Source organism: Lytechinus pictus, chromosome 5 (assembly GCF_037042905.1).
Source record: "Lytechinus pictus isolate F3 Inbred chromosome 5, Lp3.0, whole genome shotgun sequence".
NCBI lineage: Eukaryota > Metazoa > Echinodermata > Echinoidea > Temnopleuroida > Toxopneustidae > Lytechinus > Lytechinus pictus.
In genome coordinates this window covers 48,140,104-48,167,668 of record NC_087249.1, presented here as the reverse complement: position 1 = coordinate 48,167,668, position 27,565 = coordinate 48,140,104, and the positions used below count along the sequence as shown (strand labels likewise).

Here is a 27,565-nt window from a genome sequence, read left to right as displayed (position 1 = left end):
ATTATACCCTTAATAGTTCTAACCCACTGCGTCAGGAATTATGTCAACAAGCATGTACAGGATACGTATCTCAAGAAGCCACGCCTAATTGTACTTAAGCGCACTCACACATAGTATCACACAGATAGTTCACAAAAACAAATCGATTTCTTATACCGAATGGCGTCAATGCTACATTAAGTATTAATAAACAAGGTATCATTTCACGCACTAAATCATGATTAGATTTGGGTAAATATTATTTTCTATATATATATTTATATATAGAGAGAGGGCAAATTGCTTGTTGTGTACTGACATCATATTTTTTATGGTCAACCTCAAATTTGGTGATGAACTTCCTTATACATTTATTTGTACAAAAGGTATTTTTCGAAAACGATTTCCCCCTATCTGACGATATCATCTCTATTTTTAGGAGTCACCGAGGGCTACGTAACGGGTGAAGGGCGCGGGGCGATCCACCGACTTGGTATTTCAAATGATTACTGAAAGTAAAAAAATTGATGCGGATAATAATTAGGAAGAAAGTTAGTATTCAAAAGAGTGTGCTGGATTGTGAATACAAAAATACACATTAAGATGATTTCAGCCCCCCACCCTTCCATTATCAAATGTCTCGGCGCCACTCCTTAGGGTAACATTTGTTGTCATCCAACAAGCTAATGTAGCGCTCATCAGAAGTAAGTATGAATTACTACTGTTCATTTAATTTGACAAGGTGCCATGCATCTAAAACGAAGAAGAAAAAAGTTTTCGCCATTCGCAGAGACACAATTTTCTCGTTCCCCCCCCTCCTCCCCCCCCCCCCAAAAAAAAAATAGATAAAAATATTTAAAAAATAGAATAAATGAATAAAAAAATCCTTGATCAGAGATATCACATGCCCTCTCCTTGTACGGAACATGCAAATATGCTATTTTTTCAACTCTACTTATCTCACAAGCGAGAGAAAATATTGACTATAACATGCTAAGTCAATATACATTGGCGGCGGTTCGTAAAAGTGGCTAGATCGACAATCGTTTGTCTGCTTCATAAGAAGTTGCGTAGGCTTAAGCATCTCATCGCACGATTCGTTGCACGGAATCTGAAAAATATAATTTTTTACAAAAAAGAGAAAAATATCATCGACTTTCTAGACCGTCTACTGCAATATTGTTATTAATCAACTGAGAATCTTTTTTAGTCCTTTAGAGAGATTTATAAAGAAATAAACAGGGAAAAGATGGTTTCGTCCAGTGTGAAAACATCTCTGTTGCTAGTTGCCGTTGGCTTGTCAACGCTCTTTGCCTTCACCGCGGCATTTCAAACTGGTGCGCCGGATTCAGCTTGTGTTGATGCCACACCAGGGCATAAGGAACAGGATGGAACCACGGATATTGATCCCGAAGACAACGCCAATAGCCCCTACAACTTCACCTTTGAAGGCTCGGAGTACAATCCAGGCGGTGATCTTGAAGGTAGGCCAATTGGAATATACTATAGATCGACGAATAGAATTATTGGGTACCGATTTTTAAACTTAACTTGGACCTTCAGACTGACAAGAAATTTATTGTAAAAATAAGAGAAAAATACCTAAAACTGTCGGTGAAGGTTTGAGGAAAATCCATCAAATATTTATAATTATTTGTGACATCATATGCGAGCAGCCTTCCCATGTCACGAATTCAAAAAAAATCAATGAAATGTCATTTTCTTAAAAAAATATATAAATGCATTTTATTGTACCTTTTGTTAATCAATAGCCAAATTATCTCACACCCGGTCCTAAAAGAAGAAAAAAAATAGTCGTGGACCATTATAAATTGAAATATATGCACTTTATATTACATAACTTATGGGACAGCTGCTCGTATATGACGTCAACATTGAAATAATTTTCGTATTCTTTAATTATGGCTCTGGGAGGCGGGATGCTGGGGGGGGGGGGGGATTTTCCGGGGGGGGTGCTGTGTGTGTTATTTTCCATAGGCAGCAGCACCCCTTGGAATTATATTATACAGATATTGCCTATATAGAGTTTGAATATAACATTTCCTCTCCCCGACGGAGTTATATTTTTCCCAAGGGATTATATTTTGCCCGAAGCGCGCAGCGCTGAGGGAAAATATTATCCCGAGGGAAAAATATTGCTTCGGAGGGGAGTTGAAATGTTATTTATTAAAAAAGATAGAGCAGGTAATATCTGTTATATTATATAGTATATGTGGATTCGCCATCAGAGATTGCCTTCATCATCTGGCTCCAACCCGAAATTCTTGCTACAGCTCTGATACGTCTACGTCATAATAGAAAACAAAATGGAAAATACAGCAAGCGTTCTTAATGCAATCGACGCGTTAACATTAGCGCGTACATCAAATAAACTACCTGACTACGCAACTTGGAAGCAGCGAGTTACGTCACCTTAGTGAATATAACGCCGCAATTGACAATACAACGCAGTTATATTCACTGAGGTGACGTCAAAGCCTAAAATATAACAAATGCGATCCTCGCAGCTATGATCACGTGATGGCGTATTGACCTATCACTGATTCGAATCTACATAAGCTATGTAATATAATACAATATACCTACATTATACTCACATAAAAAGGGGCACTTTAAGGACTCTTTGTAAAAATTTATAATGAAGTATACAACTGTCACTCATCCAAATGTGAGTGCGCAGTGTATTGTGATCACAATCAGACCTGAAAAGGGATTTAAAAAACTTTTTTCAGCGATTCCAGAAGATAGAGACCTCACAAAAATGATGAAAGTACGAATAGAACAAAACAGAAAAGGGTGGTCTTCCCCTCAAAGCGATTTTGGGCCTTTTCATACGTGAATCTTGAATCATGATTGTAATGATGATTTCTATTGTAATCGTGACTGTGATTAGCGTTCGTGATTCTAATCATGTTCTAGTTTGGTTTCACGCGTGCTAATTATTCGTCATTATTCTTATTTTTCACTGGAATCAACATTCAAATCACGATTTTTTTTTTACCGTGTGAAAGGGCGGTTAGTTTTTAAATAGAAGATGAATACCGGAAAATTAACCTCAGAGAGGGCAGTTTTTATCGATTGAAGAGAACATGAATATACGTAGGGCCATGTTATCACGGGGATAAGGTGGAGTTATAATAGGGCCCATTTTGTCACACATAGGGCACTGTATAAGGTGGGAGCTGGAGGAAAAATGCCCCTCTATATGTACAATGTGCCTCTTCGTCGAACAAAGTATTTTCTTTATTCTACAGTCAGACCGCAGGTCCCTATGCTAATGAGCAAAAAGGCCAGATTCATCCAAATCATCTCGTGGCTGAATCCTCCTCCTTGCAAAATCTCGTGATTCGTGAGATTTTCTTTCTCTAAGAATTTACCTGTTTTAACCTCAAGTTAAATGAAATATTATTGCACCATCAGATAGAGTAAATGTTACTCTTTCATATTGGTCATTTATTGTGTATACAATATTTTGTTAAATAAGTAAATTTCTGACCTGAAAATGTGCCTCAAAATTGAATTTTCTTCCTCTGTTTTCTTTTGCAAATTGTGCAAAACTTTTTATTTTGAGCCTCAATGATATCTATATCACCATAAAGCTGAACTTCTGCACTTTCTCACAATGCCACTCTTGATATGCGGCACCTTTTAATCGGGTCAAGATCACACTTTTCCCACCAAGGTACAAGACGAGATTTCTGAAATTTTGTACTTGCATGAAATCCAGAGTTCTGATTGGCTGGATAAGGTTCACAGAACAACAGGCGCGGGGTATTTGAGGAGATTACCACAGAGGAAGTGTGACCTTCCCATGAACCCAGGCACTGGAACCGTTGCAATTTGCCAGTGTGTGGTCTCTTTGACCAATCAGAGTGCAGTATTCTTGTTTTCAAGCTGCTTTATGTACTTGGCAAATGAAAAGTGTGATCTTGACCCGATTAAACCAATTCTTATTTTGAAACCTATATCATTTTAAAGCATACATATTCAGCTTTATGATCATCATTTGGGCTCAAACAAAAATAAAGTTTGAAAATAGCATTTTTTGTCAGGTGAAAATAATTATTTTGTAGCATATTTTAGATCAAAATTTTAACCTATATTACAAAATCTGTGAATAAATTCAAACACATGATCTGAAAGAATGATTCTTTACAATGATACCAAATTCATGAAATTCGATGCACAATTAGAGCAGCAATGACCGAATGAAAAGAGGTGTTTCGGTCCGCATCAAGCTCATTAAATATGCAAAACATCTCAAGTCATGAATATCACTTGGATGAAAGAAGCCACTTTCTTGGGACCTGCCGTCTGACTGTCTACGACGTTCCTGTCAGGAGCAAAAATATAACAACTATAAACACTAAAGAATATCACCAATATGCTAATATAACAAACAAATTTTGATTCAGTCAGTTTTGGGTACAAACCAAAGAGAAGTAACATTTTACTCAAAAAAAAAAAATTGTCATTATTTGCATTTAAGTGAAGGGGAGGGGGGTAGTAGGGCAAACAATTTGCCACCCCTTGAAGTGATTACTGTGAGATACCAAATTTCCTTTTATGCATGAAATATGTCCTTCGGGATAAAAAACTAAGCAAAATTGAAGGAATAACAAATAATAGAAAATAGTATCAATTCAAAGGGAACATTTCATTTTTAAATTGATTGTTTACCTCTGGAATTCTAAAAGGGCCAGTGCCCCCCCCCCCCCCCCCTGCTTCCCGGGCGGTTCTGCAGCCCCTCGTTTTTACCAACCTGTTTATACATTCTTATCTAGGCGTAGGTCCACTATACAAGTGAGCGCATCACGCAAGGAAAACAAAATATTTGTATCAATGCAGGCCTAGCATGCCTAGTAGAATAAATAATTTGCCTAATAATAACAGTTGAATTTATATAGCGCTTAATACTTTGCGCTTCAAAGCGTTTTTCGTGTACTTACTGTTAGTTTCTCCTCTCCCTGGGGAACATTCGACCATAAGTTTCAAGACTCAATTGCTAGGCATGTTTCATAAGCTTTCGCATCCTACCGGGTACTCGATCATTTAACAACTGGGTAGAGAGAGGTAAATTAAGTGTGGATTGACGCCTTGCGGAGGGACGCTACATATGACGTGGGATTCGAACACACGACCCTCTGAAGACGAGAATTAGAACCGCTAAACCACGACTCTTATCCCATTATAATACTTGGTGACCTCATTTATCGATTTTATCTGCTTTCAAAAGCATTCCGTCTTGTATTTTATGAGTGAGAGTATCGAGCGAAACGATTTTGGGTATTATCATCATAGGTTTAATTCAGTATCTTCCGAATTAGATATGAGTCTGAACCCTTGCCTGCAGTCCAATATTTTTTTTCAGCTGCAGCTTCCCACAGTCGAATAGAGGTGTGTGTGGGGGGTCCTCCATCGTTGATTTTCGGGGGGAAGGATGCTGTCCCCTTCTCTGTTTCAGCCTTGTCTGAATAGTGTGTTGTCATTTGGGGTAAAGGGATTGATAATTTGTTTTTTTTATGTTGTTTTAATTGCTTGTTTTTATTGATTGTATATATTTTGATTTATTTTTAATTTGATGAACGCACCATATTCTATGAGAGCCTCCGATTCAAAGGAGTCTGTTCAAATAAATTAAATTAAAAATATATCTAAATTTCTATTAAACAGTGGGTCATGTGTTCGATGTCAAGGCATGGCATATTCACTTCAGCCAGGAATTTATCAAAATTGTGCTGCTCTCGACCCTGGTGAGGTAAAGGAGTACCCGGTCGGATTAATCGCTGATATTCGCTGTTATCATATATAGTTAACCACAAATACCTTCCCGTCTTGTAGATTTTAGATTTAGATTTAGATTTTATTTCCGTTCAACAATTTTTTCAAAATATAATCAAAGTAACAATACATATTCAATATAATCGATAATATGTTGTATGCCATGAATACTATCTATATATACTACCACCATGACCACTCATCCGTCTTTCCTCCTATTCTCGTCATTTTGATCCCGTTTTCTATTTTTCCTCATTCTCCAATTACCCCGCCCCCTCTGAGATTCCTCCTCACTATCTCTATTAATACTCCCTTTTATTTTACAGTTTCGATCGCGACCGCTTCCGGTACGGACAGTTTCCAAGGCTTCTTGTTGCAGGCTCGTAAGGTTGATGATGACACCGTGGTGGGGACTTTCACGGCACCCGACAGTGAAATTGGACAACTTCTCGCGTGCACCTATGCAGGAAGTACAGTCACTCACACCAATAATACAGAGAAGACAGAAGAAACCTTTACATGGCATGCACCTTCAGACTTAACAGGGAATATTACATTCTTGTGAGTTTTGCATGAAATCTAAATATAAAATAGTACGCCTTGTATGCTAACCAATATTTTACACTGTATATTAACGATGTTACATTTTCGGAATAACTGTCAAAATTATGTTTTCAGATTTAAAAAGTATATTTTTTTAATATTGATAGATGTTGTGTTTACGTTACGGGGCGGGGGGGGGGGGCGAGCAATCGGAGAGGACAAGTGATTCACCCGTCACGTTGATGAAAGGTTATTATTATTCTTAGGCCTATTATCATTATTATTATTGTTATCATAATTATCATGATTATTATTACTATATTGTTATTACTGTTATTATTATCATTACTATTATTTTCATTATTATTTTTTTATCATTATTATTATTACTATTATCATCTTTATCATTATTATTTTCATTATTGTTGTTATTTATAAAATGCAGTCACTTTTATATTTCAAATTAACTATTCATATTATTTTATTTATTATTATTGATTGATTTATCCATTCATTTATTAATGTATTAGGTATTTGAGTTGGCTGGGAATCTTTCTATAATAGTGTGCTTTTGTAAAAAAAAAAAATGGCAATTTAGAGATCATGCCAAAGGAATGAACTCATGGTTTCATAATTTGCTACAAAGACAATTGAATATATAAGAAAAAAGATTCTTAAAGGAAATTAAACAAATATTGACTTAAACGGCCATAGCTCAGTCGGTAGAGCGGGGGTTCCGTAGTATACGATGACCCGGGTTCGATTCTCAATTGGTGCGCTGGCGCCCTTTATATTAAGCCATTTAAATTCTCATTACAAGGTCCCTCAGAGGGGACCTTAAGCCGTCGCGACGCGTCGGTACTCTGCTTGCTTGCTTACAAGCATTCATGATTTCTTGGCAATCAGGTGAAAAATCATTACCATTTAACTTGTTTAAATTTCCTCTAAACAATTTGACGAGCGATGAAATAACCCCACTGAAAAGTGGTATACTTGCATTCTTAATCCCAACAGGGGGCGCAGTCAAGAAATGGAGGGGTTCTATCTTATTAAATGATACTATTGTTTGCCATAGTTATCATTTTCATCATAATCCTTAAATCAATATAAACAACAACTCTTGTTGATTTTTATCATTATCATCGTTCTGAACATTTTAGTTTTTTATTTTATACGATATTTTTTTTCCAGTGGTACTGTAGCCCTTAACCACGATACCTTTTACGTGGGGCTCAGATCAGACGAATTGACTGAAGGTGCCGGTAAGTATTGGCAGTCAAAGGTAAACGATTTTTATCTCTACATTTGACATCGTCATCAACGTAATAAAAAGTAAAACATTCATCAAATTGATCATCATGATTCATCATCAAATAAGTGGAACGCTGTTGCCATTATCACCTCGCCTCAATATAGAAGCAGTGCTAGATGAATAGTCTTGCGCAATATCCATTATGATGATAAAATACACTTTAACCTCAAATGACCTTTGATCTTCGACTAGTGACCTGAAATTTCATTCATCTATTTGCCGAACGGTTATATGTAAATTTTATGCAATATGGACTTATACTTTCAACATTGTCTCAAAGATTTAAATCATAACCCGAGATATGTTGAAAAAATAAAAATTGTCAAGTTCATTGACCCTTATTGATCTTTGACCAGGATTGTGTGACCTGGAACTTGAATAGCAGGATGATTAGTGATACTTGGTCAACCCTGCCATTGATTTTCAATGAGTCTCATTTATATAGATTATGTTTCAGCTATATACAATTGTCAAGTGTATGCAATTATCCGATTTAAAAGACGCAATAAATGAAATGAGATAATTACTATGATCCTATAGTCTGAAAGTTATGATGATATTAACGATTGGTTGAGATTTCAATGTTGATACCAACATATGGTCAGATTTCATTGACCCCAACGACCTTTGAACTTGATCATGTGATCTGAAACTTAAGCAGTGTAGTCAGTAACATGACATTGTTTTTTGTCTCGCCTGAACGAAGTTCGGCAGAGATTTGGTGAACACTTTTCCTGTTGGACTGTTGGTCTGTTAGTCTGTTTCAAAAATGGTCAAGTTTTTCTTCAACTTGCTTTAATTTCTTTAGTTCTGCATCAATTATGTTCATACGTGGTACACAGGTTATATCTCAACCCACTAGAGTCACACCGCATAGTCAGTCCCTAATTGACTTGAATTGTATTGCTGATCCACTTGTTGAAAATATCATTAAATCTTGAGTCCAGACATGCTGCTGGCCTTAGTGATCACTTTGTGATATATACTGGAATTAAGGGGAAATACTTCTTTCCCCAAAATTACAAAAATTCTTTCCTTCAGATAATTTGACAGTGAAAATTTTAAAGAGGATGTAATTAAGGTTGAATGGGATGAATTTTATCAATATGGGTTTGATGTTGAAAATTTGTGGTATAGCTTCAAAAGCACCATGTTGAATATGTGTGATAGGCATGCACTGAGGATATATGTGCGTCAAAAACAAAAAAGGACCTTGGATAAATTATGAATATTTAACATTAGCACACCAAAGGGTTTAGAAAAACAAAATTAATATCTTGGTGGAATAAAATCAAGTATATCCGCAATAGGGCTAATAGTTTGAATAAAATTTTGAAGAAAAAAAAGTTATTATCGGGATAAATTTCAGGATTGTGGAAATGACATTAAGAAGAATTCGAACATTTTATCGAAACGTATGACGAAGAAAAATAAAAATGTGAATCATGATATTAAACTCACAATTGGTAATGAACTGGATGTTGGGTCAAAGGTCATATAGGGGTAAAGGTCAAATTATATGAGGTCATTTCCATCCTTTTTTAAAGTTGTTGTGCAGCTTGCTCTCATTTCTTTATTTCTGCATTTAATATTGATCACACTTGGTTCAAATGATCCTTTGGGTAATACCACATTGTTGTTGACGATGATGGGGTCAAAGGTCATCTAAGGGTCAACAGGTTAAGATTTTGTTCAAATTTTTCAAATATCTTTATTTCTGCATCGATGGGGCTTACATTTCGTACACATGGCCCTTGGGTAATACCAAATATGTGTTCATGAGGATGATGGGGGCAAAAGTCACGAGTCAAAAGATCATTTCAGATTTGGACCTTTTCTGTATAAGATAACGTTAATAATATCACATTGTCCATCTTACTGTTTTGTAGAAATTATGAAATATTTGAAAAAGCGGTAGTATCTTTTGAAAATAAAATAGAATTGGTGGAAAGTGAAAATTTCAATGTGTAATATGCGGTATAAATAAAATAGTCTACCGCCGAAAGTGGTAGAGTTTGCAACTACATAATAGGATCATCATCATCATCATAACCATCATCTTCATCATAGTCTGATATTCCTATCGTCAACACCATCATCATCATAATCACCATTAGGCATCATCATAATCATCATTATCGTTTTCTAATTGTTTGTTGATCACAATAAGAATTCTAGAATAGACTGATTTATATGATCTGTGATAGGATCTGATATTTTTGTTAACCCTCACTAAATTCGTAAATTTACTGAAAAGCAATGCCAACATGATGCCTATATTACCATAAATTACATTAAAAAACATAAGAGAATCACAAAATCTATCATAAGACTTATAGATTAATCTGAATGATAAATAATACTTTATTTTAAAGCTCATATCATGTCATTTTCATTATCTTGATTATGAATATTTCTCGCATGATTCAGCAAAAGAATTTGAATTTGAATAGTTAAGTTGTTTATAATTAGCCTCGATTAGACGCGGGATCCTAGTCGGAGTAAAATTATATTATGCATCAATTAGAATTCCAAAGAATCAACACAACCAAGACAAAGGCTGTTTCAGTCGGAGGAAGCTGCAGTCGGTGTAGCGCCCCATCTGGACAGAGATACTCCGACCAAGATATCCCAGGACACCTGGAGGAGTATCTTGGTCGGAGGAAGGTTTGATTATCTCTGTCCAGACGGGCACTAATTCAACCTTTCCTCCGACTGGGCTTCCTCAGACCAAAACAAACTTTGTCGTGGTCTTGATGATAAGAGAAACATCTTTGAATTTGTTATCCATGCACAGTAGAATTTTACTCCAATTATAGGATCCACGTCTGGGCCCCGTCTTACAAAGAGTTACGATTGGTCCATAATCATAATAATGTAACTCTATGGAAATCCATCAGTGTCATGATTTTTCTACAGGAAATTGGCAAAATGTCCTTTGTAAACAAAGGAGAACACACCAAATTGTTAAGAAATCAATGAATTTATTATGGATATACATTCATATATAAAAAATATTTTGAACAAACATGCATTTTATGAGTTGACCTTGCTGGCTTTCCATAGTTGTGATTGATCGGATCAATCGCAACCCTTTGTGAGACGGCGCCCTGGTCAAGGCTTATTTTCAGTCTCACCGACCATACGGACTCCAAACCGACCGATGATATACCGCCTTTAGAAATATAGGCCATAAAGCGATCAGGGCCCTGTACGCTTGATCCAATCAACCTCAACTCTGGAAAGCCAGCAACGTTAACATCTGAATGCATGCTTGTCCAGAATATTTTCTATATATGATGTATATTCATAGCAATGTTTTTTTTTTTTGAAAATTCAGTGTGCTACTTTTTGTTTACAAAGGACAATATGCACATTTCCTGAAGAAAATGTTATGATGTTGATGGATTTCCATATACTTCAGGATGATCGGATCAATCGTAACTCTTTGTAAGACGGAGCCCTGGAGTCGGTTTTCTCAGTGTGCATGTAGCATACTTCAGTCATTTTCGCACTCCTCGTCTTTGACTGTATCAGAATCTTTCTTGCATATTCGAGATATTAATGTTACAAACTTTATATATATATATATATATATATTATAACATTTTCTGTTTAAAAATTTTCATTGCAGCTGTGACTGAAGAACCAACTACAACCGGGGGTAAGTGTATTCAAATTCATAGAGGGTCTAGAAGATTGCAAATTAGGGATGAAGAGGCTGAGTGTCCCCTAAATCGGTGAAGTAAAAATGCTGTTTAATCCAATCTAATCCAAATGCCATTTTGATATCGGGCCTTTTTCTTTTGGTTACAAAGCATTGCAAACACTACTCGATGTTCGGGCCACTAGAACAATAATTAAACACATCAGAATGATCGGCTTAGTCCATGCAATCCGTTGTTCTCTCGGCAAAATAGATGGAATTAAATGGCTTTTTTGAACTGGTAAACAAAGAAGGCCGACCTAATTTTTACAATATTATGAACCTTAGACATTTAAACAAGTCTATTAAATCTTAAACAACACAATAAATCAAGCATGCTTGTTTAAATTGAAACAACTTGGTCTACTGTAAGGTTAATATTTAATGTAAACGATGTTGCATAAAGTTTTGAACAGCGTTTTTACTGTGTATAGGATTGCACAAACAGATTCCCCAAAAGTCTGGATTATGATTATGATTATCATCGATTTTCTTATTTTTATAGTTTAAAGATTAAGAATTATCATCATCATCATCATCTGCCAAAAGCGAAATGAGGAAAGATCGATGCTATGCAGAACAATGGATTGAGTAGGTAAAAATAAGTGACGTTAAGGTGAATCGAGTATACGTTACACGGGGAATTTCAATAATTTAGAAAAAAAAAATATCTCAGCGTTTCATGAAGTGTATTTTATCAATTATTATTATTATCATTATTATTATATTGTGTATGTGTGTGAGGGTGTGTGTAGGGGTGAAAATGGTGAGTGTGGGTGTGTGTGTGATTACGTATGATTTTGGATTCAAACCACTATAGCTTCGTACTTTCTATTTTCTTTACCAACAGCTACTGAAATGACCACTGCAGATGGTAAGATATATCAAACCCACGGGGTTATACCTGGTTCCCACTGTCACATACCGCGCCATTATTGAAACGGTCGTCTCATTACTCGTAAAGTAATTGTAATGATCGTATTCGAACGTATGAGATCAGTCGACATAGCAATCGTATTGATCGTATAGAAAAAAAATTGAATGGTTCATATTCTATCGCAATCAGTTACGAAGGGACAATCGTGGCGTTCGTAAGATATACATATATATAAATATATATATATATATATACACTAGCGTACCTACGGAGGGGGGGGGGGCAGTCTGGGCCCCCTGACAAACCACAACCCATGCAAAGGACGTATCCCTGCCCCCCCCCCCCTGACGAGCTTGAAAGACCTTTTTTGCCCCCCCCCCCTGACGAGCTTGAAGACCTTTTTTTTTTTTTTTTGCTTGTCAATTATTTTTCTGGTACGAAATCCTTTATTTGTGATTGAAGACCTTTTTTTTTTTTTTTTTTTGCTTGTCAAACTTTTTGGCGGACGGTTTTGCCCCCCCCCCCTGTAGAAAAAATCCTAGGTATGCCACTGTATATATATATATACAGATATATACAATGAAAAAAATAATCGATATAATGGGTGGGTGGGTGTTTGTAACTGGCTATAATTTATATTCAAACCACTATAGCTTTCCACTTTCCATTTTCTTTACCACAGTTACCAATAATGCAACTACTGAAATGACCACTGCAGATGGTAAGAATTATATCAACCCACGGGGTTATTGAAACAGCGCGCCGCGGTAATAATCGTAGTGATCGTATCAGATCAGTTGTGTCAATCGTACTGATCGCAGAAAAAAAAATGAATGGTTCAAATTTTGTCGTAATCAGTTACGAATTGGTAATCGTGATATACAAATATATCAGGCTTTGAGAAAGTATAGGGACAGGGTAAACGAAGTTTTCATTTAGTCTGAAATGTTGGAAAAATTATGAATTGTCTGTTACGCAAGCGCAGGGCAGTTCTAGATCTTAAAAGTATTTAAGCTCGCGCTTCGCGCTCGCATCATATATTAAGTGAGATCGATATCCTCTCCACGATCTCCCTTCATATTGGACAGTTCTTAATATTTTCCTTTCTGGTTGCTATATCAAAAATTGCTTGAAAGTACCCTTTCGGGTCAGTATAGGTCTATCAGAAATTTCAGCTCGCGCTTACATAGCGCTCGCATTATATTCATTAAGATACACAGCTTGTCAATTACAGATGTTGCATCTGAGTTTGTTCCTTATATAAAAACGTGTAAAAATGTTTGATTTTCAAGTCGAAATATCACAAACTTTCAGCTCGCGATTCAAGCTCGCAACATACATTGATACCCTTCCCTTTCATTATTACAAAGACTGCAAAGTCTGACCGATTTTGATTAACAATGTAAAAAAAAAACAGCTCGCGCTTCGCGCTCGCATTATTTCATTGTTTGATTAGATACCCATTGTGTTCATGATTGCAAAAATTGTTGCTTTCACAACAGTTGCTTATAGTTCCATGCCCACCCTCTTCATGTTTTTTACATTGCTTTGAAAGTCCTGCTTTTATTTCTAAATCAGAAGAAAAATTCAGCTCGCGATTTTTTACCGTGTTGTTAAATGAAAACGCCCTTATCAGTTTTCAGGTCGAATATCTCAATTTTGCAGCTCACGCTTAGCGCTCCCTTTATTTGATTAGTGAGAAATGTATTCTATTCATGAGTCACTGCAAACAGTCATTAACATGTCCTTTTTAAGGACGTTTAAAGGGATGGTCCAGGCTGGAAATATTTATATCTCAATAAATAGAGTAAAATTCACAGAGCAAAAAGCTGAAAATTTGATCAAAATTGGATCACAAACAACAAAGTTATTGAATTTCAAAGATTTGCATTATTCCGGTGAAACAGTTCTAGGCATGTCTTTATGAATATTCATTAGGTGGGCGGATGATGTCATATCCCCACTTGTTCTTTTGTATGTTATTATATGAAATTAGGTTTATTAAAAAAAAATAGAAATAAAACAATTGGATTGACAACTGATTAAGTGCATTAGTTATTTATTGCCGCAACTTATTTCATCATAATGGAGACACATCATTTACACATGTATGAAAAAATGAAACATTTATGATTTCATGTAATAACAAAAGAAAAAGGAAAGTGGGGATGTGACATCATCAGCCCACCTAATGAATATTCATGACGATGTGCATATAACTGTTTTCACAAAATATTGATAAACTATAAAATTCAATTACTTATTTTTTATCCGATTTTGATGAAATTTTCAGCATTTTGCTTTGTGAATTTTACACTATTAATATATATATAATTTTTTTCAGCCCGGACCATCCCTTTAAAGGTTTCAGCTCACACTTGCATGAATTGCTTAGTTATATACGCATATTGTTCATATGAAATGTCGAGTTTTCTGGTTGGAAATCAAAATTTTCAGCTCGTGCAATAGTGCACTATTGCATCATTGATGTCACAGTATAGTAAAAATAAATTCAGTGGGCGTTTCATTTTCAGCATCATCGCCATCATCGCAAAGAAAGTGAGAATATGTTCAGTCACTTGATGCTATTTAAACCAATCATCATACAGAATTTGATTTATGTAGGATATAATGGGAATTATTTATCAGAGGTTGGACTGGCATATAAACCCCTCAAAAAAGTTCTGTAACTCAAGTTTGCGCGGTAATAAATTTCTTAGTGTGCCATCATCATATGTAAAAGTGGTATCATTGGAAAGCATGAATATTCATCTTTACAATCATGTGTCATTATTTTGTAATGCTAATGTTATCATATAATGCGCAGACATGATAAATATGCAGCAAAGTAAAAAATGAAATGATGCAAATTTCGTTATTTCCAATAGCGAATTTCCAATTTTTTCGAGGATGGTCCAAGTTTAAGTGATGTTGATCATGCATTGATGCCTGAATTTCCATACATTGTGTATTCTCATTAGCGCAATGATTATTGATTGTGATGAAAGGCAGCTCGAGCTAAAGCCAGGGTAATAATAATGAAAATAACGCGCCTCGGAATAGAATATTTCTAGATAGATGGCGCTATATAAATGCCTATTATTATTATTATTATTATGGAATATGTTGAACCTTGTCATTTAAAAAAGATTTAGGATGTTGAATAAACAAAAAAGATGTTAATTTCATTGTTACTGAATTTTAATGAAAGCTTTCACTCCAAGCAAACACTAAACAAAGCAAAACTTTCATATTTTAGAGTTTTCAGCTGAAACGCCCTTCATCAATGACCACCCGCATAGTATTCAAGCACATTTAATTCATTAAACAAGTGGAGCGCCTTTGGCAGTCTCACCTGTCACGCGATTCAATATAGCAGCATTGCTGACTTTGAAAACTACTATGAAATAATTATTCACAAAAAACACCATATGTATAATGTTACAAGACTATGTTCATTGACAATAAATGACATTTGACCTTGATCATGCGACCTAGCCTAGGTCAGTGATACTTGATTACCCCGATATCTACATTTTATAAAGTATATCTATAAACTTTGAAAGTTATGACAGCAATTTAATAATTACCTCCTGAAACTCGCATGAGATGTACAGTGATACTTGATTACTCTTATGTCCACGTTTCATGAATCAGATCCATAAACTTTCAAAGTTATGATGGTAATTCAACAAATACCCCAACTTGGTCAAGGTTCATTGACCCTAAATAACCTTTGACCTTGGTCATGTGACTTGAAACTCTGGGTCCATATAATTTCTAAGTTATGGTGTCATTTCAAAAACTTAACCTTCGGTTGAGATTTGGTGTTTGACGCCGCCGCCGTCGGAAAAGCGGCGCCTATAGTCTCACTCTGCTATGCAGGTGAGACAAAGAGCACCCTTCACTACTGACACATTTGCAAAATATTCACTGTCACCCGCCTGCATGATCAACATTCTATAGAAATGGAGAGTCTGGTTATAGAAAACAATTAATTTTGCAACATTTCACTTCTGACTTTTCCCTATATATATTCAGGGTCACTGCACATTCCATGATTACAGTCATAATCACAGCAGATGGCATATCATTGTAAAGAGGAATAATTATACCAGTTTCATCTTTTATACCTCAGTTACAAAAAATATATATCATCCCTCAAAATTGAGTTGCAGAACTATATATATATAGATATATGAGAAATTATACATGTACAAGAGCTTTGGCAATCTTGTATTTAAATGTTTTGTGAAAGAAATGAATCAAGATAACAATGGTCAAGGCGTAGCTTAAATCAAGGTTCCCCCGAGCTATCTGCTCTAACATATATATATATATATATATATATGTAAGAGCATTTCCTGATGAAGCCCTATGGGCGAAAATTCGATCTAACTTTTCTCTCTACGGTTGTTTTATTCACCTAGTATTTTGCCTTATATATATATATATACATACATACATGCATACATGCATATACATACATACATTAAAAAAAAATATATATATATGTATATATATAATGAACAATAATCAAATGAAATTCGAAGACAATATTCATGTATATGTGGGGTTGTAGGAAAGGGTGTGTGTAACTACTTATGATTTTGGATTCAAACCACTATAGCTTCGCACTTTCCATTTTCTTTACCACAGTTACCAATACTGCAACTACTGAAATGACCACTGCAGATGGTAAGAATTATGTCAAACCCACGGGGTTAATGAATCGGCGGTCCTACTCGTGGAGTAATCGTATAGTGATCGTATCAGATCATATAAGATCGTATCAGATCCGTCGTGTCAATCGTATTGATCGCGGAAAGAAATTGAATGGTTCATTTTTTTCGTAATCAGTAACGAAGGGTCAATTATGGCGTTCTTAAGGGATCGCATGACAGTGGGAACCGGGTATTAATCAAAGTAACATCACTTTAACATGTTTTATTCAATCTCCTTTTTCCCCCTCCCATGTTTCCTGTTTCTATTTTTTAATCATGTAAATCGTTTGTAAATATTGTGATTCCTGATGATCTATTTAAACAAAAACTTAAACTATATGAAAAGATCATCACTTGTTTTTCCTAGCTGACAAAGTAGTTCCAAAGCGCCAACTCTCCTATATTTTATGTATTATTTTCATCTGTAGAGGTAGATATAATCAAAATGATTCTTTCGATTATAAGAACAATTGAAATGCTAATCACACCTGTCATGCCCAGGAAACTGGCTGTAGGCCGACAGCTTTCTCGAATGACAATAATACACAATCTCCCGGTACTGGGTTAGTCTTACCTACACTTGACTTTGATGCGAGTAAATGATGCAGCAAAATCTTAATTCATCGGATCAGAGTAGCTCTATACCTCATTCAGGACAACTATTTACTCGTCGATTTTTTACATAACTTCTTTTTCCTTTAGCTGCAGTTTTTATCATAAGGTTTATCAGACTTTAAGTGCCAGAATGAATTAATGATTTCTGACATTTCACGGTCGAGAAAAAGAGGATATGGAAAGCCGAGTCAAAATAGGGTGAATTGTTACTTTTTTTCTTGATTTAAATCATGTTTCGCTTTGAAAGGGAAAAATTGTTGCTTAGAAAAATAGGTACAGGACAATTTTGACATTTCGTCTTCTATCTTGTGATGTACATTGTTAGCACTCGGCCTCAAAAAATCGCTGGGCTAAAAAAATATGTCTGTTTTAACACGACTGTCAATGCAGTGTATATGGTAATAATGTTATTCAAGAAAAAAGCAACAACCATTAAACATGTTAAAGAGGTGCTCCAATATGATATGAACAGACAAAGAAAAATCAGATAAACAAAGCATTGAAAATTTTTATCAAAATCAGACAGGGAATTACGATCTTATGACATTTTAAAGATAGGCATTGTTTCAGTGAAATATGTCTATGTATGTCTTGAATATTCAATGAGCAAACTGATGGTGTCATATCCTCAATTTTCCTTTTATATTTTTTTATATGAAATCATATTTATTCACATTCGGTCAAGAAGGGAAAAATGATCGACAAGTCTCTTAATGCATAAGATATTCCTCACTGCAACTTATTTTGTTACAAGGGAGACTCATCATACACACATGCATGGAAATATGGAATAATTATTATTTATATTATAACATATTATGAAAAAGGAAAGGAGGGACACGACATCATCAGCCCACCTTATGGATATTCATGACGGTGTGCATATATATTTGTTCTCCCAAAACATTGCTAAAATCTTAAATTCAGTAACTTCGTTATTTGTTATCATATTTTGATGAAATTTTCAGCAGTTTGTTTAGCGAATTGTACTCTTTTTATTTAGATATAATCATATTCTGACCGAGTACCCTTTGATAATAATGACATGTCAAGATGTAAGAACAAGTTGAATGCGTTATTCTTTTGGATAAAACTCAAATAAAATCACACAATTGGATGAAATTATTTTTAAACGAACTTCCTACTTTACCCAATGAAAATTAACCCCTATTCTATGAACGACCATGATCAAATATCCGCATATTTTCTTGATGACTAAAATTTCAGATAAAAACCTATTTACCATTTGGAACGATGCAATAGTAAAAAAAATATATTGACATTTACACTTTGTCAGCAATTGATTTTGATCCAAACCACTCCCTAAAGTTTGATCTAATGTCAATATTTATTGAGAACTCGAGATCGTGTGCAAATCTCATGAATCATGGTTTTATGAAATAGCAAGAATACACATCGAATTGAGGCGATTGATTATGTTCACGTGAACTTTCTTTTAAATAGATAATAGTTACATATACCCTTTATATATAAAAAAAAAAAATTTGCCATTTATCTTGTTGCCGATTTAAGGCGCAAATTATTATACGGTTCTAGCTCCATCTGGTGCTTATATGCCACGTTTAGGATTCGAACCGGCGATCCTCTTTTTCAAAGGCGAGAGTCACACCCAGCCGACCACTAAGCTGCGCCACGCTGATATTCATTAGTTCAATGGCATATGTTGGGGCGCACTTATTTTGTGGAAAATTCAGAGTAAGTTTATATTCTATAATATAATGTATGGTGCGACCCCCTCCCTGGTGATTTTCAAGTTGTAAATAAGAGAGAGAATGGAAAGGAAAAGAAAAGGAAAGTATGAAAACTCAGATGTACGGGTTGTATAATTATATTAATTTAATAGAAATAATAACGTTTCATTTATAGGTTCCCTTATTAGCACATCATGCGTCGTTCCCGAATTTGAACAAATTATACATTGTTAAAACGGATGAGTATTCAAAAATACTGGGGAAACTTCATGACAGGACTTGTCAGACGTTTTCTTTGACAGTATTGTTTTATGCTTCCCTGTCAATTAAGATCAAGCAAAGTCATCAGATTCTACAGTTTGTCGGTTAAAGATGTTGAAGAACCGCTCTCCCGTACTTGCCATTGTGAATTGTTGAGGGAATGTATAGAAGAGCGACTAAATAACTACTGACTTTTATATTTTCCTTTCGTATCATCTAAATAAAAATTCATAATATAAAAATACTGCAGAAAAAGGACTTCTAAAAATAATAATTTCTGAATAAATATAGTAAAAGTAAATGAGCAACACGCCTAATATTTTATCAATCAAAGTCTGATAAAGTGAATGTTGACAATAAATATTAGCAATGTATAAAAAAATATATATTATATGCATATAAAAATGCTTTCATGAAAATACAGTAGGTTAGCTGATGATGTCATATCATTTGAAATAAGCCATTTCGGCTTTCAAGTATTATAACATTAATGTCATGAAACTTTGTGCGCTTATAAAATCATCTTTATTTATTCTTTGAATCTTTAATATAGCCGTAAAGCTCTCAACAGGGTTTGGCATTCTTCTTCTGGCTGCAGTCGTCAGCGTGCTTCAATTATTTGCCTAGACGTCGGCTCGGCCGTGTTGCCGTGGAGACTATCATAAAAGTACAAAGTCGAGTTTTTATTCAAATCAATATCATGTTGTGCATGAATATGTTTGGTCACGATAATATTCTTATGATAATGTTTTACATCGAACACAAGTGTAGGTCCGTAACCATGGTAACTATATAATCATGATAACCCTAACTTATGGCCGTACGCAGCGGGGAACATGGGGTAGCTACCCCCTTGCCCATTAAAAACAATTTTTTTTAAACTGTAATTGTCATTTTGAATATGAACCAAATCGTCTATTTTATAAAGCTAAATGAAAAGAAAATCAAATGCATTTGATTTTGATGCTTCACTCCCTCGCTGAAAGGATATGGATTGACAAATTGATAGACTTTATTCGCCAGGTACCAATAAAAACATAAAAGTTAAAATTTCAAAATATCAGAATACCGTGACATGTTTTAATCCATGAAAACCGATATTTCTCTTTTCCACTGAGCAAGTTTTTACAGAGAACAGGAAAAAATCACTAATAACACGGGAGATATGTATATACTTAAACCTACTTTTGCCCCAATTGAAGTAAATAAAAAATGCGTACGGCCAAAAAATATATCATGGAGAACGTAATCAAGTACTGAAGCTTGGCTTAAATTTCAATTCTATCAACCACGCTGTTTTTCTACGATCAAGTGTCTACTATGAAATTGAAGAAAAATAGTGTTTGCATATTACCCAGAATGTATACTCATGGACGATCGCTTACTTTGGAACTCGAAGATAAAAACCAAAATAACATAGGTCGATTTTTTTATCCTCCCGACCTCGTACCGAGTGTTTTAATAGTATGAGTGAAATTTTAGATAAACATGTGTGTAGCTCTTTGATCATTATATAATTCCAGTTAATAGGTGCTCTTAAATTTTTTTAATGTGATTTCGATCCTACAGTTTTAATTTACATTGATACATAAAACTGTGCATTTGTTTCCTAGTTTCCTTATTGCGCACATTCTTATCTTAATCGGTTTGCTGGCTTTATTTCACTTACTCAATACCAACAACAAGCTATTTTGGTATGCTGTAATATTATTAAGTAGGACTTATTCAAGATAGTATGGTCTTAACTAGAATAAGTGTTGAACACTTTACTGTATATTTATTCTATTTTATATACAATTTTTTATCGTGAGCTCTCTAGCCTGGGTTGTACCTTGGCGGTGGGATAGGGGCAAAAGCTCCTATGACTTAGAAATATCTTTAAAAAGTGTAAAGAGAGTATCGGGTTGATGACACAATAAAAGGGAAAATTACATATTAACCTATATTGACTACTGAATAATGGGACTCCCATATTTGTCTGCACTTGACGGTGAGGCACCTCGCCCCCTAACACAATGCCCTGGTGCCGCCCGGCTGCATGTAGTGCAATCATTATTAATTTTAAAATTTTATTTTTTGTGTGTCTTTAAACTTCATGCATTGTCAATGCAACGTAATTTATTTTCATAATGAAGGCTGATATTATACACTAACGTTTATTCTAGAAGCTGGATGGAAAAGAATTACACGTATGACATTGTGTATTTGAAATAGTATAGTAGGACTCTTTTCAATGCGTTCAGGGATCATGTAAAATCACGTAGATTTAATTTTGAAGAAAGTACGATCTGATAAAACAAACTATGTAGTGATTTTGCCTAATTTTGCAGAAATTAATTCGGCATTTTGAGATTAGACAAAGGTTAGGAGGGTGATCAATTCCGTGTTAAAGGAGAATAAAACCCTTGGAACAAGTAATCGTGTGTGAAAACAGACAAATCAAAGAATGTGATCAAAGTTTTAAAAACTATTGGACAAGCAATAAAACAGGAGTATTTGTATATGCCGAGATCAATAATGCTGTATAGATCAATGCGACCAAGATTGTGATGACGGACATGAACAATTCTCCCTTTATTGTTTGTTTGTTTGTTTTCATTACTGTGTTAAAAATACAATACCAAATGTGTTTACATAATATAATATGCAATAATAATCCATAATATAAACAATATTAGCATAATACATAATGAATCCAAAATAACGTTGTGAGCATAAACTTCACAATAAAAAATAAATTAATGGACGCAGGAGACTGCCATCGTGAGCGGTTAAGCTTGAAGATGGTGGTTTCATAAAAATGAAAATATGTCTCAAAGCATATTTTTAGTTCATTCTATTGGCAGAACAAACTCTTTTTCCATGATGTATTTTGTGAAACCTATATTACAAGACCTCCCATGAAATAACATCTGGGCTCCGTAACACAGAGCTTAGCGATGAATTGCAAATATGAAAGAACAGCACTGATTGGTCCCTGGTGGGTTTTTTTTTATCAAATGCGCGTGTGACATTGATATTGATTGGTCAGTTCATTTAACGATTGCTCGCTAATCTTTGTGTTACGGAGCCCTGATCTACAAATGAACTTGATAAAAATGATAAAAGTGAAAATTTAAGTGAATTAGTTCAAAAGTAACGGCGAGCTGTACAAGTGTGATATCACGCCTCTTCGTCGCATTAGCAGGGGGGAAGATAACACTAGCGATTTCAGCATTCCATTGCATATCACTTTCTTATTTCTCCAATAATTTTCAAACTTTCATTGACCCCTATATTTTATTTTTTTCCTGTTTTAACGCAATCTAGATTGTTCCAATGGTTTTAATCTCTATTAACAATGGTTTGAATCTCGAACTCTCTGTCTAATCAGAATACTATATCTGCACCTACAATGTACTCGCTGAATTCAATATTGCACCTCTTGCTACAAAATCTGAAATAATTATGATCTATACAATTTTCAAGGATATCAGTGGGCGCCGGAACATACTGGCCAAACAAAGCCGTGGGATGGCGTGCGTAAACAATGCTTCGACATCCAAGGCTTTGTTTGCTCAATACATTCCAGCCAATGGAAAATATTTAAACGATCTACATCTTAACGTTTGTATTTGAATAATAAAATCTTTCATTATGATTAACTTACGATTGTGTATTTCATTATTCTTGGATCTTTATTCGCGATTCATCATGTTGACATTTTAAAGACAGACACCATTTTCAGTTTCAAGTCGCTATAAAATGTGAAAAAGGGAGTTTCGTGATTTTCACGTTTATCACGTTTTCAAAGTCTTGAGAAAGCAGTGTGGATATATGTGTGTGGGTGGGTGCATGCGACTGTGTGTGTGTTAAAGTTTGTGGGTGATGATGCGCGTGTGTGCGATTTAGAATTTAGTAGACCTGTATCAATCTGATTTGGATCTAAGAACAACAATTAACGTTTATACCATCAGAAAGAGCAGTGAACATAAAATTCAATGCTATAAAGGGCATTGTAATTATGCTGTGCTCAAATAATTCCGAAGGTTCGATATTTCGAAACGACCAAATTGCATACAGGCCCTAAGTCTGTTCGATAGTCCAAAAATGAAAATAGAGTATGGTGCATCTAGAAGGATACAGGAACGATTCCCGGGGGTACTTTGAGGGCTGGTGGCACAACCACGAAACAGAAGGGAAAAAAGAAAAGAAAAAAAATGTAACTAAAAGAAAATTGAGAGACAAAGTCCCCGCTCTATTTGAAGGTGAATTTGATAGTTTAATTCATAAAACTGGTTTTAAAGATAGGCCTTTTCAAATGGCACACGATTTTTAAAGCTCGCTCACTTGGATTTCTTTCGCGCCCCTATTATTTTAGGAAACTTTATTTTTATAGAAATCATCAGGGTAACGAATTTGTATTATACGTTAAGATAACATATTCATCCATTGATTTTAATGAAGAATTTTTACCTCTAAGAGTGGATTTTTAGTAGACATCGCAAAATAAAAAGGGGGAAAATGAGGAAGAAAGTCTTAAAAAAGTCTGAATCTTCGTAACAAAGATAAACGCACCTAACTAGATCTTATAACACTCGTAATGTAAACATTTGTCAATGTCGCTAATTATTACTAGACAATGAGTATTTTATGTCAGGGATTTTGTGAACTTAATATTTTTCTCCCATTCAAGAAAACAGAAAATGTATATGGATGTCCGATGTCCAGTTTTTGATCGACCTCTTCCGTTTAATATCAGTGTATTTTTTTAGGATTCTTTATTAGCGAAAATGCACAGATCGGGTTAAAAATTGAATTTCAACGCTTTGTTGGCACGCCCCTTGCTTATACCAAAACGGAGATGTATCAGTGCAGTTAGGAAGGGGGGGGTGTCGTAACTTAAATGTTTGCATATAGGGAGTCATAATGCCTAGATACGCCACCATCCGGCGATAAATAAGTTAAGTTATGCCGAAGACCGTTTGTTCAATATATGAATAAAATGTGTAATTTTGAAGCTATGATAGTCCGAAAAAAAATAACAAAATAAGATGAATTGTGGGTTTGAAATGATAAAAGCATACATTCTGAAAGTTGAGATTTAAAGGGGAAGTTCACCCTGGCAAAAAGTTTGTTGTAAAAATAGCAGAAAAATAATGAAAAAATATTGCCGAAGGTTTGAGAAAAATCCATCCAAAAATAAAAAAAGTTATTCGAATTTCAATTATTTATTTTGTGACGTCATATTCGAGCAGCTTTCCTACATATCTATAAGCAATTAAAAAATCGTTTTTTTCACAAAATTGAAAAATTGTTTTTTTTTTTACTGAACCATATCAGTAGACAAATCATTTCACACCGGGACCCGTTCCTAAAAAGTAAACAAAAATAAGTAATCAGGGACCATTAACATTTTCAAATTTATGCATTTTATATTACATAACATATGGGGCAGCTGCTCGCTTATGACGTCACAAATCCGAAACCTAATATTCTAATAACTTTATTAATCTTTAATGGATTTCCCTCAAACCTTCACCAATATATTTTTTTTCCTGATATTTTTACAACAAACTTTTTTCAGGATGAAGTTCCTGTATTACAATGGCACCGGGGCCGTTAAAAGCTTTTCGAAAGTTGCTTTCCAATGGATACCCTTTCTTTAGGGGTAAGTATACACCAATGATAATGTGGAGTATATCATTTCCCACGAGAAAAGGTGTCACCCGTCATTCGTAAAGGCGTGTGTAATCTTCGAAGAGAATCAGTAAACGGACCCCAGAAACTTCAAAGGAGTGAGAAAATACAGAAATATATTACACTATACCACGTACTGTGAAAACCACAATCTTGTAATCAATAAAGCGTTTTATATAGTATACATTCTAAAAAATATTCATAAATGTCTTAAACAGAGACACTTTAAAATCTGTATTAATACAAGTAGTGATTTTAACTGAATAAATAGATTCTACTCCTTTAGATCATTTGGTTACGTTAAAAAGACATTTAATGATTTTGATAAAAGAATAAAAAATAATGATTTGATATAAATGTCCTCAACTTTTTTGAAATTGGGAGAGGCTGAGCGGAAGGTGTGTGTGTGTGGGGGGGGGGGGTTACCAAAATCGCAATAAGCTGTCCCAATATCAATAGTCACAAATACGTAAAAGAGGCTCTAATTCATGAGTAAAACGTAGCGGGCGCTCGTTTAATAAAAACAGGGATAAAAGCAGTGGTGGCAGGCAAAACATCATGATGAACGATAGTCGTAAAGACTCGTATAAAAAAAATTGAATTTAAAAGAAAAATACATTTGTATTTTGAAGTAAGCAGATGAATTCGTTAGCCACAGAGTTGCACTGGCTACCAATTAAGTACAGGATCGAATACAAAATCATCCTCCTTACTTTCAAGGCTGTGCATGGTTTAGCTCCAGGATACGTGACCTTCCTTTAATATAACAACGCCGTGTACGTCCTGGCTTGCGCTCATCTCAGTCATCTGGTACTGGTGTCACTCTTCATGTACCCATCACACACAGTGGCGTACCGTGTGTCACGACTTTGGAGGGGGGCACCAGCAAACATTTTGAGTCACTTAGTGAGCGCGCGAAGCGCAGTCTGTTGCCAGGTATGGGCCTAATGACCTGATATAGACATTTTAAGGACATTGCCATTAAACGGATATGTATCTCATTGATTAAAAATGCGAACGCGAAGCGCGAGCTGAAATTTTTTTGTATTCAGACCTTCAAAGGGACATTATAAGCATTTTTTTATAATCATAATACGTACCTGTCTCGCTAAACAAACAATGCGAGCGCGAAGCGCGAGCTGAAATTCTTGTATATATTGATCCCATACAGGGACATTGATCACACACCTAACGGGATTTGGAGACCGTGCCTTTTGTTCTATTGCTCCATGCCTTTGGAACTCCCTCCCTTCTTCACTTCGTGAAATTGACAGCATAGAACTCTTTAAACCGTCTCTCAAAACTCACTTATTTTGGCAGATGTGTAGTGATTAACTTATTGGATGAGCTTGCGCCTTTGAATGTTTTAACAAATATATGGCGCAATATAAATGCTGTGGATCATCATCATCATCATCATCAGCCATTATACTAAAACTTTCATGCCATCTCAAAATACACTTCAAGTCTCTTTCAACAGAGCAAAGTACTGATTTCTCCAACCCTCCGACTTTCTTATAAAGCAATTGACCCAGTGGCGTACCGTGGGTCACGGCATTGGGGGGCACCAGAACATTTTTGAGTCACTTAGTGAGCGCGCTCAGTTGCCAGGTTTACTGACCTAATAGAGACATTTTAAGGACAGTGCCATAAAAAAATATGTATCCCACTGATCAAATAATGCGAGCGCGAAGCGCGAGCTGAAAATTTTTGATAGTCAGACCTAAAAAGGGACATTATAAGCAAATTTTTGTTATGATGATACGTACCTTTCTCGCTAAACAAACAATTAAAGCGCGAAGCGCGAGCTGAAATTTTTGTATATATTGACCCCAAACAGGGACATTTTAAGGACTATATTTTAGGAATCCATTAGGAGTATACATATCTCACCAATCACCATAGTCATCTTATTCGAGTACCAAGCGCTTGCTGATTTTGTACATCTAAACACATGAAGCAATTGCACTCATTGTAATCATGATTATCATCCGCATCTCCCTAATCGAGTATTGCAAGGACTTTAGAAGGGAAAATTTAAAAAATTCAGACCTAAAGAGGGGCATTTTAAGGCTTGTTTGTAGGATTGCGCTAAGACCATACGTATTTTACTAACCAAATTATACGAGCGCGAAGCGCGAGCTGAAAATTTATGGTATTCAGATCAGAAAAAGGGACATTTTAAGGACTGATTTTAGGAATTCATGAAGAGCAGACACATCTCACCAATCCACTGATGCAAACGTAAGCACGGACAGGAAATGTTTAATATTAAGACCTTATAATGGGGCGATCACTTTAAGTAGTCATGAAAAAGAAGCATAATTATGTCACTATATAAAACAATAATAACTC

At 35.1% G+C, this 27,565-nt stretch overlaps 1 protein-coding gene across 4 annotated transcripts; it reads left to right on the top strand.

Annotated features, from left to right (window-relative positions):
- The first annotated feature begins 960 nt into the window (after positions 1 to 960).
- LOC135154057 (putative defense protein 3) lies at positions 961 to 23,179 on the top strand. 4 transcript variants are annotated; one of them, XM_064099121.1, is made up of 8 exons: positions 961 to 1,463; positions 6,108 to 6,342; positions 7,516 to 7,586; positions 11,271 to 11,300; positions 12,193 to 12,216; positions 12,902 to 12,940; positions 16,879 to 16,917; positions 20,085 to 23,179. In XM_064099121.1, the coding sequence occupies exons 1-8, from the start codon at positions 1,229 to 1,231 to the stop codon at positions 20,156 to 20,158; spliced, it is 747 nt and encodes a 248-aa protein (XP_063955191.1). In that variant the 5' UTR covers positions 961 to 1,228; the 3' UTR covers positions 20,159 to 23,179. The 4 variants fall into 4 exon arrangements, with proteins under 4 accessions (XP_063955191.1, XP_063955194.1, XP_063955193.1 ...); XM_064099124.1 differs by lacking the exon at positions 12,902 to 12,940 and having other exon boundaries at positions 987 to 1,463; XM_064099123.1 differs by lacking the exon at positions 16,879 to 16,917 and having other exon boundaries at positions 987 to 1,463.
- The last annotated feature ends 4,386 nt before the right edge of the window (positions 23,180 to 27,565 follow it).

Bases quoted from the DNA above. Each gene is read 5' to 3' on its own strand.
- LOC135154057 (XM_064099121.1), top strand. From the start codon at position 1,229: ATGGTTTCGTCCAGTGTGAAAACATCTCTGTTGCTAGTTGCCGTTGGC. The intron at 6,343-7,515 runs GTGAGTTTTGCA...TTTTTTTTCCAG, and splicing joins ACAGGGAATATTACATTCTT to TGGTACTGTAGCCCTTAACC. The intron at 12,941-16,878 runs GTAAGAATTATA...TCTTTACCACAG, and splicing joins TGAAATGACCACTGCAGATG to TTACCAATACTGCAACTACT.